General features: G+C 43.1%; 1 protein-coding gene across 2 annotated transcripts in view; it reads right to left on the bottom strand.

The window, feature by feature from the left end:
* PGM1 (phosphoglucomutase 1) overlaps positions 1–17,500 on the bottom strand; it is a 46,693-nt gene that overhangs the window by 23,881 nt on the left and 5,312 nt on the right. The window contains exons 1-3 of one of the 2 annotated variants that reach the window (XM_006181266.2): positions 6,081–6,695; positions 937–1,099; positions 446–592 (exon numbers count right to left, since the gene is read on the bottom strand). In XM_006181266.2, coding sequence (XP_006181328.1) covers positions 446–592; positions 937–1,099; positions 6,081–6,380 — 610 coding nt within the window. In that variant the 5' untranslated portion in view covers positions 6,381–6,695. Of the gene's footprint in view, positions 1–445; positions 593–936; positions 1,100–6,080; positions 6,696–17,500 lie in introns of those variants that run through there. The other variant, XM_006181267.3, reaches the window with a different exon arrangement.

The raw sequence follows: 17,500 nt of genomic DNA, 5'->3' as shown, positions 1-17,500 counted from the left end.
CATTTATTCTACCAATTATTGTCATACTTTGGCATTCAACAACAAAATGTTTATCACAGCCGCTACAGAGGGAGTTTCAGTTTAGCCCCCAAAATGGTCTAAATTGATTTTCCTGAAAACAATAGATAATAAAAGCTCCGTAAAAGACAGCTGTGAACATAATCTTATAGGTCTTCTCATCAAGGCCTGTTCCTTTGGGAGGTACAGAAACTGAGACTAAGAGATTTGGAAATGACTTACCCAAGGTCACACAGCTGATCCCTGGCAGGGCCCCGACCACTCAGGTCTCTAGGCTCCCAGACCCAATTCCACACCTGCTAATTAATGCATGCAAAGCTTGGTGACCACAACCTTTCCAAAGATAAAGACCCACGTTATTAAAACCTTGAAAGGAAAACCCCTTAAGTCGGAATGAGGAGTAGGTAGAAGAGGGGAGTAAACGTGCCTGTGAAAGGTTTGAACTTGTTTTCCAGGTCAAACTGCTGCTTTCCTAGAACCCCTAGGTCTACTTTCAGCTCAGGGCAAATTGCATATTCTTCGATTGTCTTGCTGATTTGGAAAATCTTATCAGTTATTGCTTCTGGGGCAGGACCTGGAAATCAAACAGCAAACAGTGGGTCATGTCGCGTGGCTGACGTGGAAAGACAAAGAACAAAAAGCTCAACGATTTCTCTTCACTAGCACATCTTGCCGTGCCCTCACTTAGGCAACAAAGTTTCAGGAAAGTTTTATAAAAGAAAATATGCCAATGATCATTCACGCATGGTTTCTCAAATTCAGGATCAACAGAATGAGAAGCATCTCGTTTCACTGAAAGGAAACAAAGAGCTCCCTTGCTAAGGATCAGAGGGAGAACCCTCTCCTCCCAAGGCCTCAGTTACCGGTTTGTCCTACGGAACATAAAACTGGCTGTCCTCACAATGACAGCAAACTCACCGCCATTGGAAATATTGAATTTGATTCCAAAATCTCCATTGGGCCCTCCTGGGTTGTGGCTGGCTGTCAGAATGATCCCACCAATGGCTTTGATCTTTCTAATGATGCAGGACACAGCAGGGGTGGAGAGGATCCCATTCTGTCCAATAACCAAGCGACCAATCTAGGAGAAGAAACCCAGAACACACTTTAACATCAATAAATCCAGAGCTACCACACAGAAATGCCAGAACAGGCAGATGGACAAAGAAATGCTCTACTGGACCAGAAAAGATGTCCTTTAATGAACATCTGAAGCTTGTGTTGTTGTTGTTGTTATATTGAAGTAGAATGTTATTATTGTTGTTGAGTAATATTATTATTGACATAGAAACAGCATCACTGAACAAAGTCGTTCCTTTAAGTAGATTTTGGGGACTTTCAGTTTTAGAATAGTGTATGATCCGGGGGTGCTGTGAGGCTCTGGCAAGGAAGTACAGAGTATTCACAACAGAGCCTTTTCAGACCAAGTTCATAATTTGGACACATTAAAAAATTGTGAGACAACTGACATTTCTATCCAATTCAATCACACTTTCAATCCACACTGGGAGAGAGGATATAAGTTTAACTAAGGAGTTTTAACCCAAAGACAAGGCTTTTATAAACTAAAATATCTGAAAAAATTAAAAGGACAAACTTGATATGAAGAAGGTTACAAGGTGTATCTCATAAATTTGTTTCCAGCCAAGCCTGGATTGTGATATAGGGGGTTCCTCAAAGTAGGACACGCCTACACAGGCAAGGGCACCCCTGGGATACCTCCTGGGCCCAGGGTGGGGGACGCTGGGAGTGTCACTGGGTAAACCAGCCAGAACAACCTACACCAAAGAGCTACTGGCGGTACTTTTGTTGAGCGTTCTTAACTCACCTTCCTGTATCTCTCAGACGGTATCAGCACAGCACCTTTGCTAAAATGACAGTAATTTCAATCTGTTTCAACATGACCCAAGTTGGAAAAGAAGGAAGAAGTTCTGTCTGTTCCTCTGACTAGAGAAGACACGGCTGCTATGTGAAAAGATTTATAAAACGAGGAGTTTGTGCCCTTCCTCCATCCTCCCCCCGAGAGAAGGAAGAGACAGGAATGTTTTTAAGTTTTCCATTTGTTATTTCCTCTTGCCCAGCTCGACAAGGTGGAAGAAATGACTTGATGGTGGAAGATGTATTTCTAATGTCGAAAATGCCCATGAGATACCTGGATTCCCTGGGAAGCCTTCCTGGGTCTGTTAGCTTTGCACCTTCCCGTAGGTCACTGAAAGCTTGACTGCCTTATAACTGAGCCCCTCCACTACCAACCACCTCCCAGGAAGCAGCTGCTGGCTCTCATACGTCTCTCTCTCAACAATTTCAGTTATACTAATGCATTTCTTACATCCTGCCTCCCTTGGGAAGTGGTAGCTCCCTGCCTCAATACAGTGGGTTGGTAATGTCTCACCCCTCCAGCAGTTTCCTGGTAAACTTCTAATGAAAATAAAAGCCTATGGTCGAGCAGCTCCATAATTTCGATCGGACGAGCTTACAGATGGCAATTTAATCAGCTTAGTGGCTGGTGGAGTTAACTGAAAATTTTGTGCATCAAGCACACTGACTTTTACTTGGGACCCTGTGAATACTTACTGTGGAAGATGAAACTGATAAATGAATATTAAGCTATGCCATCCAAGTCACCCCCTAATTCTACCATTCCTTATGGTGAGATCTGCAGTCAGAAATGGTCCAAGACTGAGAAGATTATATGAGGAGGCAAGAGTAAGAAAGTCAAGAAAGGCAAAGGGAAATCCATGGCAGGTTCTTTCTCTTGAGCCCAAGAACAGGTACAGCTGGCCAAAATAGTCCCTTCCAGGGCAGACTCTTTCCTGTAAATTATCCTCAGGCATATTCATCTTCAGTCTGATATTGGGGAGACATGACTCTATTATCCTCCTTCCCTTAAGGATGTCTGGAGCATTGTAACTACTCCTGTCTCAGTCTCCCCTGCCTCTCTCCCTCCAGTACCTCTCCTGCCCTCCCCTGCCCGAATCCACCAGACCTACTTAGGCCCACCTAGTTCATCTCTCTAAACTGTAGATCTGTGTCCCTCCTCTACTTAAAAACCTTCTCTGTACCATATAACCCAAAAATTCCACTTCTAGGTATAGACAAAAAGAAAGCAGGGGCTCAAACAGATATTTGCACACCCATGTTCATAACAGTGTTAAAACAATAGCCAAAGGTGGTAACAACCCAAATGTTCATCAAAAGATGAATGGATAAACAAAATGTGGTATATACATACAATGGGATAGCACTGTCTTAAAAAGAAAGGCAATTCCGATACAGGCTACAACATGGACGAACCTTGAAAACATTATACTAAGTAAATAAGCCAGACACAAAAGGACAAGTATTGTATGGTCCCACCTGTATGAAGTACACAGAATAGGCAGACTCACAGACAAAACGTAGAACCAAAGATTCCAGAGGCTTGGGGGAGAGCGATGGGGAGTTACTGTTTAGTGGGTACAGAGTTGCAAATGAGAAGATGAAAAGGTTCTGGACACAGCTAGTGGTGATGGTAGAACACTGTGAATGTAATTAATACCACTCAATTGTACACTTAAAAATGGTTAAAATAGCAAATTTTATGTTATGTATACTTTACCATATTTTTTCTTTAAAACCCTTCCCTGGGCCCCAAGTGTCTACCAACTTAGAGATACACCCTTAGCCCTGCACTGAGAGTCCTTCACCAAACAGCCTTTCCTGCCTTCCCTCCTCGCCCACTACTCTCTTATGAATGAGTAACTCGCATCCTGCTACCAAGCTGGATACCTCACTCCCCACCCCCAGCATTTCATAGTCAACCATGATAGGAAGCAAACTTTAAAATATTCCTTTTACTTGACAATAGGGCCTAGTGGTTTCTCACATTTCACACACACAAAAAACAAGTTTCATTTTCTTTGCTCGGCTAGTCACACACACAGGTTCTACTCTCATTTCTAAAACATCTCTAGGTTTAAAGCTCTGGGGACTGAATGAGATATCAGTACCATAAAGGGAGCCCCACCAATGTCTTATTTTGTACATGAAAATTGCCTGTAAATGCAGACAGCTCTGTGCAAATAAAATCAGAGGCAGAGTATATTCTATTATCCATAAATGTACCAAAGAAAAGTGTACCAAAGAGCAGAAAAGAAATGATCTCCATTTGGCTCACTAGGCTGAAGTGCTCTCCTAGAATCAGCTCATGGGTGGAGGGGTGTTGACAAAGCTGAGGAAGGAACGCTGACTTCTACCAAAACCTGTGGCAATAAATCACTTCCCTTTAGATTGCCTCCCTAAGAGGATCTGCCCACAATCAAAGGGATGTTAAAATAGTGAGAATTTAGGATATGTTAGAAAAGGAAATCAAACTATCTAGGATTTGATAGGTTTTATCAGATTAAAGTGCTTTATCAGCCCACTAAACGTTTCACGTGATTCAGCTGGGGAGCATGACTGCTTTAACTGCAGCACTATTTTTAATAAGAAATGTCCTTGAAAAGACTTGAAAATATTGCTCGGGCTGCTTCAGCTCTAACAAATAGGCAGTTACCGTATTTAGTCAATTATTATCACTTAAATGTATTATTTAGCAAACCTTCAGATCATAAATCTGAGGAAGTCTATAGGGTCTGCCTGAATTACATATTCCTACCACCTCTTCCACATCCTTTAGCTTTGCACAAAAATGAAATGAAGCCAAATATATCACAGCAAAAGGGACAGTGTACCAGAGCCACTCAACAATCTAGATATATGCAGAGAAATAATGTTCCATTCGTTCTCTCCCAAAAGATTAAAAGCATCTTAATACCATTCCCTTTGCTGCTCTCCTCAAAGATGAAATTTACAGCATGTCACATTTTATCTTAAAAATATGTATGCTTCATAATAATTTCATGTTTGAGTGCTTCATCAGCAAATTTTACATGAGAGGCATTCAGATTCTGAAAATGGGTATAAAGGACACTTCACGTTATAAACAACAGGATCTATAAACACTTCTAAATATAATTTGATAATGCATGGATTTTTAAATTTGGCCTTTGCAATCACACCTGCTTAGCATATTATTAAAATAGACTGAAAATGAATGCCCAACGTGTTTGGCTGCAATGCTAAATTTTATGTTCTTAGAATCAGAATCACTTCCAGAAGGGAATTACAACAGATTTTTAAAATTTATGAGTACTGAAGGACTGTGTGCTCCAAGTTATTGCTAAGTGCAATCTAAAACACTAAAAATGTATTTTTTGGTCCCGCAGAGGACTTTCCAGAGCAAAAACAGCAAAGTCCTGATGCCTGCCTTCCTGTAAATCAGTGGGACTGTGCAAACTGTTAGATTATCAAGATCAGTGCTTTCTGGTGCAAGATTCCTCCTGATTTGGTTAATTCAGCCAACACAATTTTTCACGAAGCAGTGCTTTAGCAGAGCCTCCTTATATTATAGTCTCACAGGAGTTATTATCTCTACCCTGCTGCACAAATTCACCACACACAGGGCTTCTTTGTGTTCAGCGTCATTATAAGCGGGTTCCCCCATAACAGGTCCTCTTGGAAGGCTCACACCTAACATTTTCCAATCCCCTCCTAGCATTTCTGCATGACTACCAGGATCCACAAATAACAGCATGCCCTGGCTTTTGTTTTCCTGTTTGACAAGTGACTGAACTTCAACAAGGGAGCCATTGAAAGAAAACAAAATCCTCCTCTCTTTGCTACTCATTAGAGCCTCATACACAGGAGAGTATGAGTGCCCCTCAAAACTAGTTAGACTGTAGATAAGACAGCTTAAGGCTGGGGTGCTTTAAATGCTTAAAGGCAACAGGTACTTTTTCAAGCAACAGGCACAGAACACAACATAAGAAACTGAACTTACATTCCCGTATCCCAATGGGACTGATGTAATTTCAGGGGTAATATCACAGTATACAATCTCTAAAGTCCCAAAGAAACCTGACTGGATGTTAGTAGCACTGAGGTGCATACCACACACAAATCTTTGTACTTGTGTGCATTTGTGCAAAATTAAGAGGTTATGTGGACAGCCAGAAGCACAGCAATACTTATTGTATACCAACCCCATTGGCGGCTGCCATCTGCACTATTGTTTCTATTGCCGATTTATTAAAGTACCGCCCATCTCCACCAACCACCAGTGAGGATCCCTGGCGATCTTTAAGGTCTATGGAAAAGAATATGCTCTGGATGAAATTCTCCAGGTAGCACGGCTTTTCCTCGAAACAATAGGTTTTCTTCCGTAATCCACTAGTTCCTGGCTTCTGGTCGTGGTAGGGAGCTGTCGCAAAAGTCAACAGAGGGAGAGGACCTTCTTCCATTTTTCTATGTTTCCCAGAAATCCATTCATCAAAATCACTCATCTTTCATTTCCACCACTTGGCTCAGCGATGGTGTCCAGAAAGCAGTCAAGGGTCCCCAAAATAGTCTGTCCCAGCTGAAGCTGCAACAGCGTCTCCTGAGTAACTAAACTACAGGTCTTGCCTGGATGATCCCTGTCAGTGAGGAAGCGGGGTTAATTCCTGCTGTCGTCGCCCCTTGTGAAAAAGTTAAGGGCCACCCACCCACCCACACCCACACACAAAGCAGATCTTCAGAGTTGTTTGGATGAGGACATTCTGCCCACATAACCAAGCCAAATACCCTTCAATTATTTTTGCCTCATTTCCCCGTTAGGGTGGAGACAGGTCCAGAGGGCGCTGCAGGCAGCAGACTTCAGTTACAAACACGAAACGGCTGCCAGACTCCACTCCCAGAGCCAGGCAAAGGCGGAGCCAGTTCGGTCCCAAGAAGCAGGTTCGTCAACAGGACACCCTGGTGTGGCGCCCACTGCTACTGACACCCCTTAAACCGGAGCCTCCCTGGGCAGTCATCACTGAGAAGGCCATCTGCAGCTAAAGTTGTTCCATGCCATCTCGCAAGTTAAAGGTCAATCTTAAAATGGAAGTGAGGGATCTCGGTTACCTCTGGTTTCCTTACATCACCGTCATTTTGATACCCAAGTGATTTTTTTACTTCCCACTTGCAATGCCAGTTAGAAGGGGGAAAAAAATCACATAACAGAACAGATCTATTCACTGGCCTACTGGACACCGAAGATGTAACAAAATAGTATTCAGTTCTAGAAGAATAGAGACCTACAAATATGCCCTGAACGAACAACAGCTTGGCCGTTCCCTTGAGCTTATGGAAAAGTGGGGCTGAAGACGCACCAAATCCTTGAAAACATAAGCAGAATGGGGGGGAGGGGTGGGGAGTATGTTTTTCTGAGGGCATGAGGCTTCATTAAGTTATTTGGGAAAATAACATGAACATAAGGTTAAATTTTATGTTTTAATAGTCTCAGTTTTACAGTAGACTTGACTTTGAAGAAAACATTTTTTAGTGAAGTTTAAGTCCTTTGCATTTAAAGATCCTAAGACGTTGAAAAAATCCTACCTGAATACATTTAATATCTAATGCCATTTCATTGAGATTTTATTAATAACCTATTTCAATAAATACACTTGTGTTCTTTATCCGACTTGGCAGAAGTTGTCAATTATGAGGCTCCATTGTCAAGGTTTCAGTGAGCTTGTTAAGGATGCTTAAAAAGTAAGTCAGGACTAGTTACATCATGTGGCCGGGGAGTGTGACGTGCGCAGAGAAATAAAGTTTTCAAAGGGAAAGTCAGTAATCCCTTGAGAAACAAAATCTGAGTATTTTTTCTGCTAACTTGCCAAGCCAGGTCTAAAAGCAAACAGGCCCCTGGGAGCAGCAGGCTGCCCTCTTAGGGCTAGAATGTCTCTGTGTTTCAGGGTGGCTTACACAGGACTAGCAGAGCTAACAGGCCCATGAGCAGAAAGCAGGCTATTAGCAAGGGAACCTGGTCTTCAAGTGGCAAACGGGGCTGGCCCATACGCAGGGAAGACCCGAGACAAGCCACAGGACACATCTATTATGTTGAAAACCAGTCGGCCAAAAGACAATTGCTTCTTATAGCTTATTTTTGCCTCCTAGTTTTTAAGACTCAAATTCTTACGAAGTAAGCTTGCTTTATGAACAATTTACACACCTTATGTTTCAACTTACTACAAATGCATATTTTTAATTCATATTTTTTCAGTTTGTGACAAGTTTTCTCTGGTCCTAGATTGGCTTGCAAATTATGCCAACATTTGCATCTTGACATATTTAATAATAACAGATCCAGGTTTATGAAATACCAACCCAATAATATTTTCATTGGGAATAACAGAGCAACAAACCACGTAATTGGCAGTCTCCTTCACGAGATCTTGAAATCCCAGCGTAGACGCAGGGACACTTGGTTGCAAGGGTGCTCCAACAACCCCAACCAAAGCCTCTCCGCCCACACGTTCCAGCACGTTCTCCACTGGTGGTTGGCCACTGTCTCAAAGTTCTTTCTGAAGCCGGAACTGGGAGAGTAACGTTTTGTTGGAGGCTCTTCTCACACATTTATTTATTTTATTTACAGTTTGTGGTCAAGGCAAGTTAATTCCATAAAATGAGAAATGATGAAGAATCAAGGCATAATTATGAAAACTCAAACTAAGTGTTCAACACAAAAAACATAAGCATAAAAGTGGGTTTGTCAACATAAGATCTACTGGGTTTTATGTCAAAGGGTGGTGAATGGTTGCTTTTTTCCTCCAAGACAGTGGCCATATCAGATACTAGAACACCTCAGCTTATCAGTATGTGTTCATATGAACCAAAATTTGTCTTTTAAAAATATTTTTTCACACTGAAACTGTTGTAAAAGCTACCCTTCTCCAGAATTAAGCCTGACCTTAGGCCTAGTACCAGTTTCTAACCATCTAAAAATTCTCTGCTACAGAAAGTATTCCAAGTGTCGCTATTCTGATCCTTAGAGGTTAAAATATATATATTCTAAACTAGTTTAAAAGGATCATTGTGAACTTAATAATGGTGGTGCTCTTCCAGTCCTGACTTTCCAAAACCCTCAAGTGCCACTCTGGGGTTCACCATCGGTTTGCCCCTCAGTTTCAAGGTTTTTAAATATTTCTCCCCAGTAATGCATCTTCATAGTTTACAAAATATTTCACACAAATGGAAATAGATAGCAGTGTTTGAGCATCAAGAAGTCATACCTGTGAAACCTGTGGCATCAGGTCACCAGGTGAAACCCACCTTGGATGGCAATGTCTGTGTGGACACATACACTTTTTTACTTCATTGTATATGGGCCAGCTTTACAGCAAGGCATGGACCGGGAAGGACACCCATCTCTCATGGCTCTTGCACGTGCCAATGAATATCCAGCACTTTGAGCACAGATCAAATCTAAGGCTTCAAAGGAAAGTGTTCCACACCCAAAAACAAAGAGTATAGTTTTCACCAACTATGTATGTCGGCATGGTGTTTGTCCACATGCAAAACTAAACCAAAAAGATATAGTCCTTGCCCTAGAAAAGCTTCTATTCTAAAATGGGCCTGAGACATAATTTTATGGACACTGTAGAACTCAACCCTGTATAAAAATATTACCAGAAGCAGGAATGTTAGATGGACTGTGAAGTGTGGTAAAAAAAAGAAGCATTAAAAACATTAAGCTTCCTAAGACGCTCAGAATAAGTGGGGCAGCTATTAAGAAACTCATTTGTTTTAGCTCTCTAGCAAAGGTTGAACTTCATCTTCGGAAACGTTACTGTCGAGCATAGCGAACCCAATTTGGCCTAATGAATTCGCCTGCATTGCCAGTGCTCCTTCACAATGACACAAATTACACTTAAACCATATGGGGGATTTAAGGATTACTCCCCTCAGACAAGGAACTTTCATACTGGTCTTGGGTCCAATCAATTTTGTAGCGGCAGAGTTATGAACCCCTTTGCTCCCGGCCTCGCAGACACTCCAGCTCCCACTCTGAGTAGCAATGATGCTTTCCGAGTAGAACACAGCAGAGACAAGACTTGCCAATATTTTATCCATTATATCTTTTTTCTTTTTTTCCATCAACAAATACCCACTAGGTTGCTAAATGCTATGTCCCGGGCTCATGGGAGGGCTGGACCCACGGTCTGAAAAGATTTACCTCTACACACCAAGAATTAGTCTCTAGCAAATGCCACAGGTGTGGGTACAGGGTATAGAACCTGTCTCTCAGCGGAAGGAACAGAAAGGAAAGCTACTAACTGGGCTAAACGCAGGAGGGATCATTAGACCCCCACTTCCTCCACCCCCACACCCCCACCCAGCCCAAAGCCCTGCACTTGTGACAGCTGCAGGTGCCCGAGTGCTTGGGGTTTCTGACCCCGTGACGGGAAACACAAGCTGGGAAAGTCATTCATTTCTCCAGCCAACAGTAAGTAAGCATGTAGTGAATGCCAGCCCCAGGAGAGGCACTGCGGGATAATGCAAAGACCACAGGGCCGGGAGCCAGACACAACCAGGGCTCAAATCTTTGACTCTAAAATGTATGAGAGGTACAATCTTGAGCAAGTTACTTACTTCACAATATTGCAATATCAGACCACCTGAAGCTAATACAATGTTGTATGTCAATTTTACCTCAAGATTTAAAAAATGTATCCCTTAAAGAGAGTTTTAAAAAAAGAAAGAAAGAAAATAGTACCTACTGCACAAGTTAATGCATAAAGATACGATGAGTTAATAAATGTAAAGAGCTTAGCACTGGCTGGCTCCAGTGCCCTGTGAGCCCTACATAACGGTGACTGCCTTATGACTGCCCTGAACCAATCTGAAAATATGCAGCTGTGTTTAATACCTATCTATAGGTATTTGTGTTTCAATAGGCATTAGGAAGTATCCTTTGAAGAAAAGGAGAAACAACATTAAACTGTAAAGAAGGTACAAGGCCAGAAGAGTTGTAAGGACCTAAGGCTTGCTTAGAACCAAATAGAATCCCAGGTTCAAAAAAACCCAAAACAAACAAACAAAAGACTCCTGAAGCATATTTTGGAGTTAAAAACAAACAAAACAGCTGCCCGGGAGTGTGTATGTCCTTTAGCATTCGCCAGTCTGTCGTCTCTCTGCTTACCCACCCATGTGTCCAACAATTAGTATGTAACTGACTTTTTGCATTCATGTCACCAGGCACTGTGCACCACAGGAAGATGACAGACTCAAGTTGTCAAACTTCTGCTCGAAAAGAAGAGACAAACAAGTCGAGTCATTAAAAAATGGAGTAAAATCTGGGAGCTCACAAGGGAGCTCTTAACGCTCAGAAGAGAAACAAGTTTTGGAAGGCACTCCCCACTCCACAGATGCCATTCTTAATTTGTGTGGTTGAACCTAAAACCATCTGTCCAATGTAAAGATGCTCCGGGCTTAGGAATCACTTTCATACAAAAAGTACATATGAAGAAGACTCCTGTTTCATTAGACATTACCAATAGTCAAGCATTTCGACTTACAAAAACAGCAATGTTTATGGTTCATATAACACTTTTATATATGTATCTTTTATTTTATTTCCTTTTTGGAGGATCCTCAAATTTTTCTTTCATTTATATTCCTTAAGAATATTCATCTGGTGCTAATAGAGTATTTTCCCATATTCTGGCTATTACCAGGAACCTTGTATTAAAATCCCTTGGTAAAAGGAAGGCTATTCTTTTCTACTGCTTTATTTTCAAATCATTCATGGCTGTATGTTTCCCTCTTGTGGTAGAAAATGGAAACACAAGCGAGATTTCCCAACAGCCTCCCGAGAGGTGGGCTGACCCGCTGCAGTGGCATGACACAACTCCAAGGGGACCATTCACCTGGAATACAATAGGGATCATGCCCCTTGGGGTTTTATGGCAGAGAGTGGCTGGCCCTCTACCCAATAATTAAAATGTGGAGGATTTCTGGACTTTTAAGAAGAAGAGGAATGGTGAGTTTATTCTGTCTGTCTCATCACTAAGGATTTTCCAATTATGTGGCCTGGCCAAACTAGGATGTCCAGCTGTAAAGACATTGAATGAAGGTGGCCATAAGGAGGGGGGCGTCATTTTCTATGGCCTTTGTGAGCCTGAGTTTCTATGAAGTGGGGCTACTAAAACTTCCTTCAGAGGTTCCGATGTTAAAGGAGGAAAGGCACGTAAATAGATCCCAGGTGACTCTCCAAGGGGTTCTGTCCAAGTGCAAAGCATATGAGTCGTGGTGCCTGTGCAGCCCCCTGCCCTTGGTGGACCGGGCACAGGCGCTGTGTGTTGAACTGTACACCCCACAAACCAAAAACAGATGTTGAATTCTGAACCCCAGATACCTGAGAATGTGACCTTATTTGGAGAAAGGGTCTTTGCAGATGTGATCAAATTAAGATGAGGTCAAAATTTAATGACTGGTGTCTTTATAAGGAGAGGGAGATTCAGAGACAGACACTAGGGCCGAAAGCCAGCGAAGACAGAGGCAGAGACCAGAGATGTGTGCACCCGTGACTGCGGGCCAGCACCAGCAGCCGGGGAAAAGCAAGGGAGGATTCTCCCCTGGAGCCTTCGAGGGACGCGGCCCTGCCAACACCTTGATTTGGACCTGTCAGCCTCCAGAACGGTGAGGGAATGAGTTTCTGTTGTTTTTAAACCACACAGTTTGTGTTACAGCAGCTCTAGGAAACTAATACAATAAAAAGGAGCCCAGCTCCACGGACACTGATCCCTTGGAAGCTGGGTGGCTGGTGTGAGAGGCCCCCGGGGAGAGCCCTCCCCACGCCTCTCTTCTTTGCCCCAGAGTGTTGGGGCAGATCAGTAAATAACACGGTATGTGCCATGGCTTGGTTTATACACACAGGCCTCCCCCCGTGCTCAGTGGTGAGGCGCACAACAGCCCCTCCTTCATTCTGTAACCCTGGTACTTGGAATGAAGTATAGTGGAAGTTAATAAATGTTTGCATGGCTAAACTGTTGGAGTGAGAGCGTTAAATGACCTCTGTGACAAGGGTTTATGATGAACAGAGGTGAGTTTTTCCAGGCAGCAGTCAAGTAAGTTGTCCCCTCTCCTGAGACCAACCTCAACTATAAAATTACTCCCACCATCACCAATGACTCCCCAAAGCACAAGGCATCCCCAGCAGAGCACCCTCTGCCTGCAAACTGGCGTTTCAGGTAGTTTCTGTAGCACACAAGACTTGTGAAGTAACAATTAGGAACAGGACCAGAAATTGCAACAGCAAAGGAAGTGGAGCTGGGTTAGTCTCTGTGGTTGAGGCCAAAAGCTTGTGCTGCTTCCAAGAGGAGCAGTGGGTAACTGCAGACAGAGACGGGGAGGTCTTCACGGTGCTCATTCGAGTTGGGTAGGAAAGTGATGAGCGGAGAGATGGGGACTAAAGCTAATAAGAGCAAAAGGTCACGGCCGACCCAGCGTCCTAGCCCCGCTACTAACGTCAAAGTCAGATCTATATAAAACAGTACAGCCACACTGTACCTCTCTCTCTCTCTTTCTTCTTCTTCCTTTTTTTTTTCAGTAAATTTTTATGTCTGTAAATGTGTGCTTTAATTTAGTAAACTGTGCATCATTCATTCTACAATATGGATTTAGATCAACCAACCCAAGTTAAAAGACTGGTCCTGATGAAAACATTAGGTCACATGTTATGTTATCTGCTGGTTAAAGACAGACAATCTCAGCAAACAGATAGTGTCTTCATACGTTACAGGGCAAATACTGTGACCCCGGCCTCCTTATAAATAGCTTTTTATGCTTGTTAACCTAAGTCACCAAGATTCTCCTTTCCCATCAGGGTCATAAGATCATTCTCAGACTGGGGCTTAGGTTGGGTTGTGCATAACTGAAAGCCTTGAGGTTAAGTTCCTGCGAGAGGATAACTCATCGCTGGCTGCCCTGCTGCCCTCCTCCCTCCCTGCATTTCAGGAGTTAAGACGAGCTCTCTTTTAAAGTCAAGGCCCGTCGGATTACCTCCCACAATGGCCTCCTTGTTTTGTCCCTGCGGCTGCCTCTCCGGAGAATGTCTCCACTTTTTCCTGGCTTGCTTTCTGTGATCCTCAGGACCCGGCATGAATACATCTCTCCTGGAGGCTTCCTCTGACCACCTCTCCACGATCTCCTCCCTAGGCTCCCAACGACCCCCTAAGGACACCGTGTCGCACTCTATGCAGCGTCCATTGAACAGCGAGGATCTGAAACAGCCTGTGCGGTGTGTGTGCCCCAAATGCACAGCCCAATACTGAGCCATGAGAGAACACCCAGCATGCATTTGTAGGGTGAAGGGATCCCCTCAAATGGTGTTTAGGAGAAGCTGCCCAAGCAAGCAGATCCAACTTTCACTAGAGGCACCACACTAAAGCCCTAACGAGTAGAACTGATGGGCAAATACCAAACACTGTGACAAGTACTGAGCTACTCAGGGACAGTTTTGCTTAGCTGGGGGCTGGCATTGTGTGCTTTTGAGATAACTGAGTATCAAGCTGATAACAAATTTCAGAAACCTAAAAATTCTGTAGAACAGGTCCCTGACCTGACCCCAGGCCCTGTGCATGAAATGCTTACTCTCCGTAAGAAAGACATTTCTGTTCTGAAATTTATAGGCTTACAGGTGTGGAGTATCTTGATAGGTTACTGGCAAACTGGAAGAAGAGAAGTGAAACTGAGAAGCTGGGAGCTGCCTAAGGGACTATTAGCAAAGAGAAGGTTAAAGCATCTGTATTTCCCATCAAAATTCCCACTGTCCAGTGTAGCAACCTGCTTATTATGACTGTGTGTGAGGAACTGTGCTGGGTGACTTCCCTCACATTACCTTATTATTTCTTAAAGACACCTCTATGATATATTGTTTTAATTTTACGAATAAATAAAGAAAAAAAAAACAGAGTTAAAGCAGTATGCTCAAGGTAAACAGCTAATAAAAAGCATATTCGAGCATCAAACTCAAGTCTGTCTGATATCAAAAGTTACACTGCAATAAAATTCTCATGTAAAAGAGGTAATTTTCATGTCCCACTAGCACCCTCAAAATGGCATAGTATCTTTACTTTTTGGTTATTCTTTAGCACATCTGAGTTTTGGACTTTGAGAGGTGCTAGATAAAATTGCATGTAGAGATTTGTTTTGGCAGGAGGCCTAAATCAGTCCAGTGGGGTGATTGTCCTAAAGCAGCAGTGGAATTTCAAAACAACCATAATAACTCACATTTGAGTTGTACCTTAGAGTTCCCAAAAGCTTTGCATGACCATGATTTAACTTAACTATCACAGAACTCTCCAATAGGGCAGATATTGGAATTAATCCCATTTCACAAGTGAGAAAACTGAGCTTTAGATCAGTTAAGCAGAATACATGGCACAGTAAATTGCACAACTGAGATTTGAACCAAAATCTTCAATTTCAATCCATCACTATGAACTAAAGTCATTTGGTAGGACCCAGGGAGACACAAAGTGGCCTGTCTTCCACTTGACATTATCTAGGAGTCTAAGAAGCACTGTGCATTATGGAGCTCTGGAATCCTGTCAGTGATTACCATTAGTGTACTTCTCAACAGGACCACAACGGTATTAGCTATATGCATTAGACCAGTGACTGTGCCCTGCCTCCACCCTCACTTCAATCTCAGCTAAGGTCTCCCTGATTCCTCTTTACTATATGCACTTGCCTCAAAAATCACCTTGTCGGGGAAGAGAAGACATCTTCGTTCCTCCCTTCCCCCTCAAGGTGGGGCTGGGTGGCTCTGTGCTCCTGTGACTCCCTGTACTTCTCCCCCGGAGACTTGAAGGGGAGTAAAGCCCTGCCAACACCCTGACTTTAGACTTCTGGTCTCCAGAATGGTGAGAAAATAAATTTCCATCGTTTTAAGCCACCCAGTTTGGAGTCATTTGTCATGGCAGCAACAGGAAACTAATACATTAGTATTCACACCATATTTTTGTAACTAGCTAGGGACTCTCCTCTACTAGCATGAATCCTGAGGACGGAGACTTTGTCATCTGTCATCACCTTTGTGCCGGCAACCATCTCACACCGTGCCTGGTGCACAGAGCACTCAGCAATACTGGATGAATAAGAACACTCACGCAGACCAGGATGTTCACAGAAATGCCAGCACACATTTCTCACATCTTCCCATCTGCAGCATGACATCGGCCTGGGCCAGGTAACCACTCCACAGAGCCATCCTAAAATACCCATCCTCAGCCAGCCACTGCTAGCGCTGACTCTAGTCAGGGGAAGGCCTCAAATCAATGGGCCGGTGACTGACACTTGCAGCAACTGTGAACCTCCGCCTCACAGATCAAATTCAACAGCTAATGTACGGACAGAAACAGAATGAGACAAGCAGGTGGAGGTGATGGCAGACACAGAAGACCCTCCACTGGCTTCAGAGTTTGGGATAATCATAATAATCATTAAAAGCATCAAAATCTTCTGTTTACTAAATACAATGTAAGGCACTATGATAAGTGCTTCACAAATTCTACTTCATCCCCACATGAATCTTTAAGGCAGATGTTATTTATTCTTTTACACCAAATCTATTTACAGGGTAGCTGGCTCCAGTGAATTTTATGGTAAGAGTGTTTCTTGTGGATCTGGCCTCAGAGGACTTGGTACCCACTGCGTGGCCCAGCCTAGAGAGGCATTTAGCTTTCGTGACAGGAGCCAACCTTACTCCCAGTTCCATCTGCGTTTCCTACACTTATTTCCCTCTTGCTTCATTTTTAAATGGATTTCATTTTGCTCCACAGAATGCATTTTTCGAAGTCCTCATGGGGGCAGCATAACACAATAGCTTTGTTACTAAAGCAAAGGTCTTTCCCCATCCGCACCTACTTGTGCCATCCCAGCTCCATTTTCTGGCCTCCTTGCCATCATGGGACGATCTCTCAGGATCGAGGCAGGCACGGGCTTAACATCTGAGGTTTCTGGGCTTTGTGGCTTCGAGCTGACAGGACTCCAGTCCAGGGGCAGGGCCACTTTGTCTAGCTGCGCTTTCACAAACCTGCCTATTGTGTACAATTTCCAAATGCACCCAAGCATGTTGAGACGTTTACCAGGAGAGAAGAAAACTAGGTCCCCAGGCCACTGAAATGAACTGCAGAAGGAAAGGAGAAGGCCAGTCTCCCTCAGCATGGATTGTCTTCTAAGACCCCTCACCACACGGCAGTGTGCTTGAACAGTATAAAAGGCAACACATTTTGAACTGTTATACCAGAGTATTTTCATCTAAATTAATATTATCTCCTTCAAAACCACCACCATGGGAAGCAACATATGTATTCAAACAAGCTGACATTTCTAGAACTCTTTTTCAGGCAACTGTCTTTACAATCTGCGGCACTTTCTTTGAAAGTCTTCAGTCATAACAAATTTCATCCTTTGAGAATAGATCTGAACTTTGGAAAGAGACAAAAATTGGCTGGAGCCATGTCTAATGAATAAAGTGGGTGATCAAATCTTGTTACATCGTTTTAGGTGAAAAATGAGGCATGACTATAAAATAATGTGACTGGTTTCCCTAGGTGACCCATAAACCGACTGGCTGAAAAATAATTTCCATAGA

Source organism: Camelus ferus, chromosome 13 (genome assembly GCF_009834535.1).
Source record: "Camelus ferus isolate YT-003-E chromosome 13, BCGSAC_Cfer_1.0, whole genome shotgun sequence".
NCBI classification, from domain to species: Eukaryota; Metazoa; Chordata; class Mammalia; order Artiodactyla; family Camelidae; genus Camelus; species Camelus ferus.
Note: the sequence above shows the minus strand (reverse complement) of the source record. Positions and strands in the feature narration are given on the sequence as shown.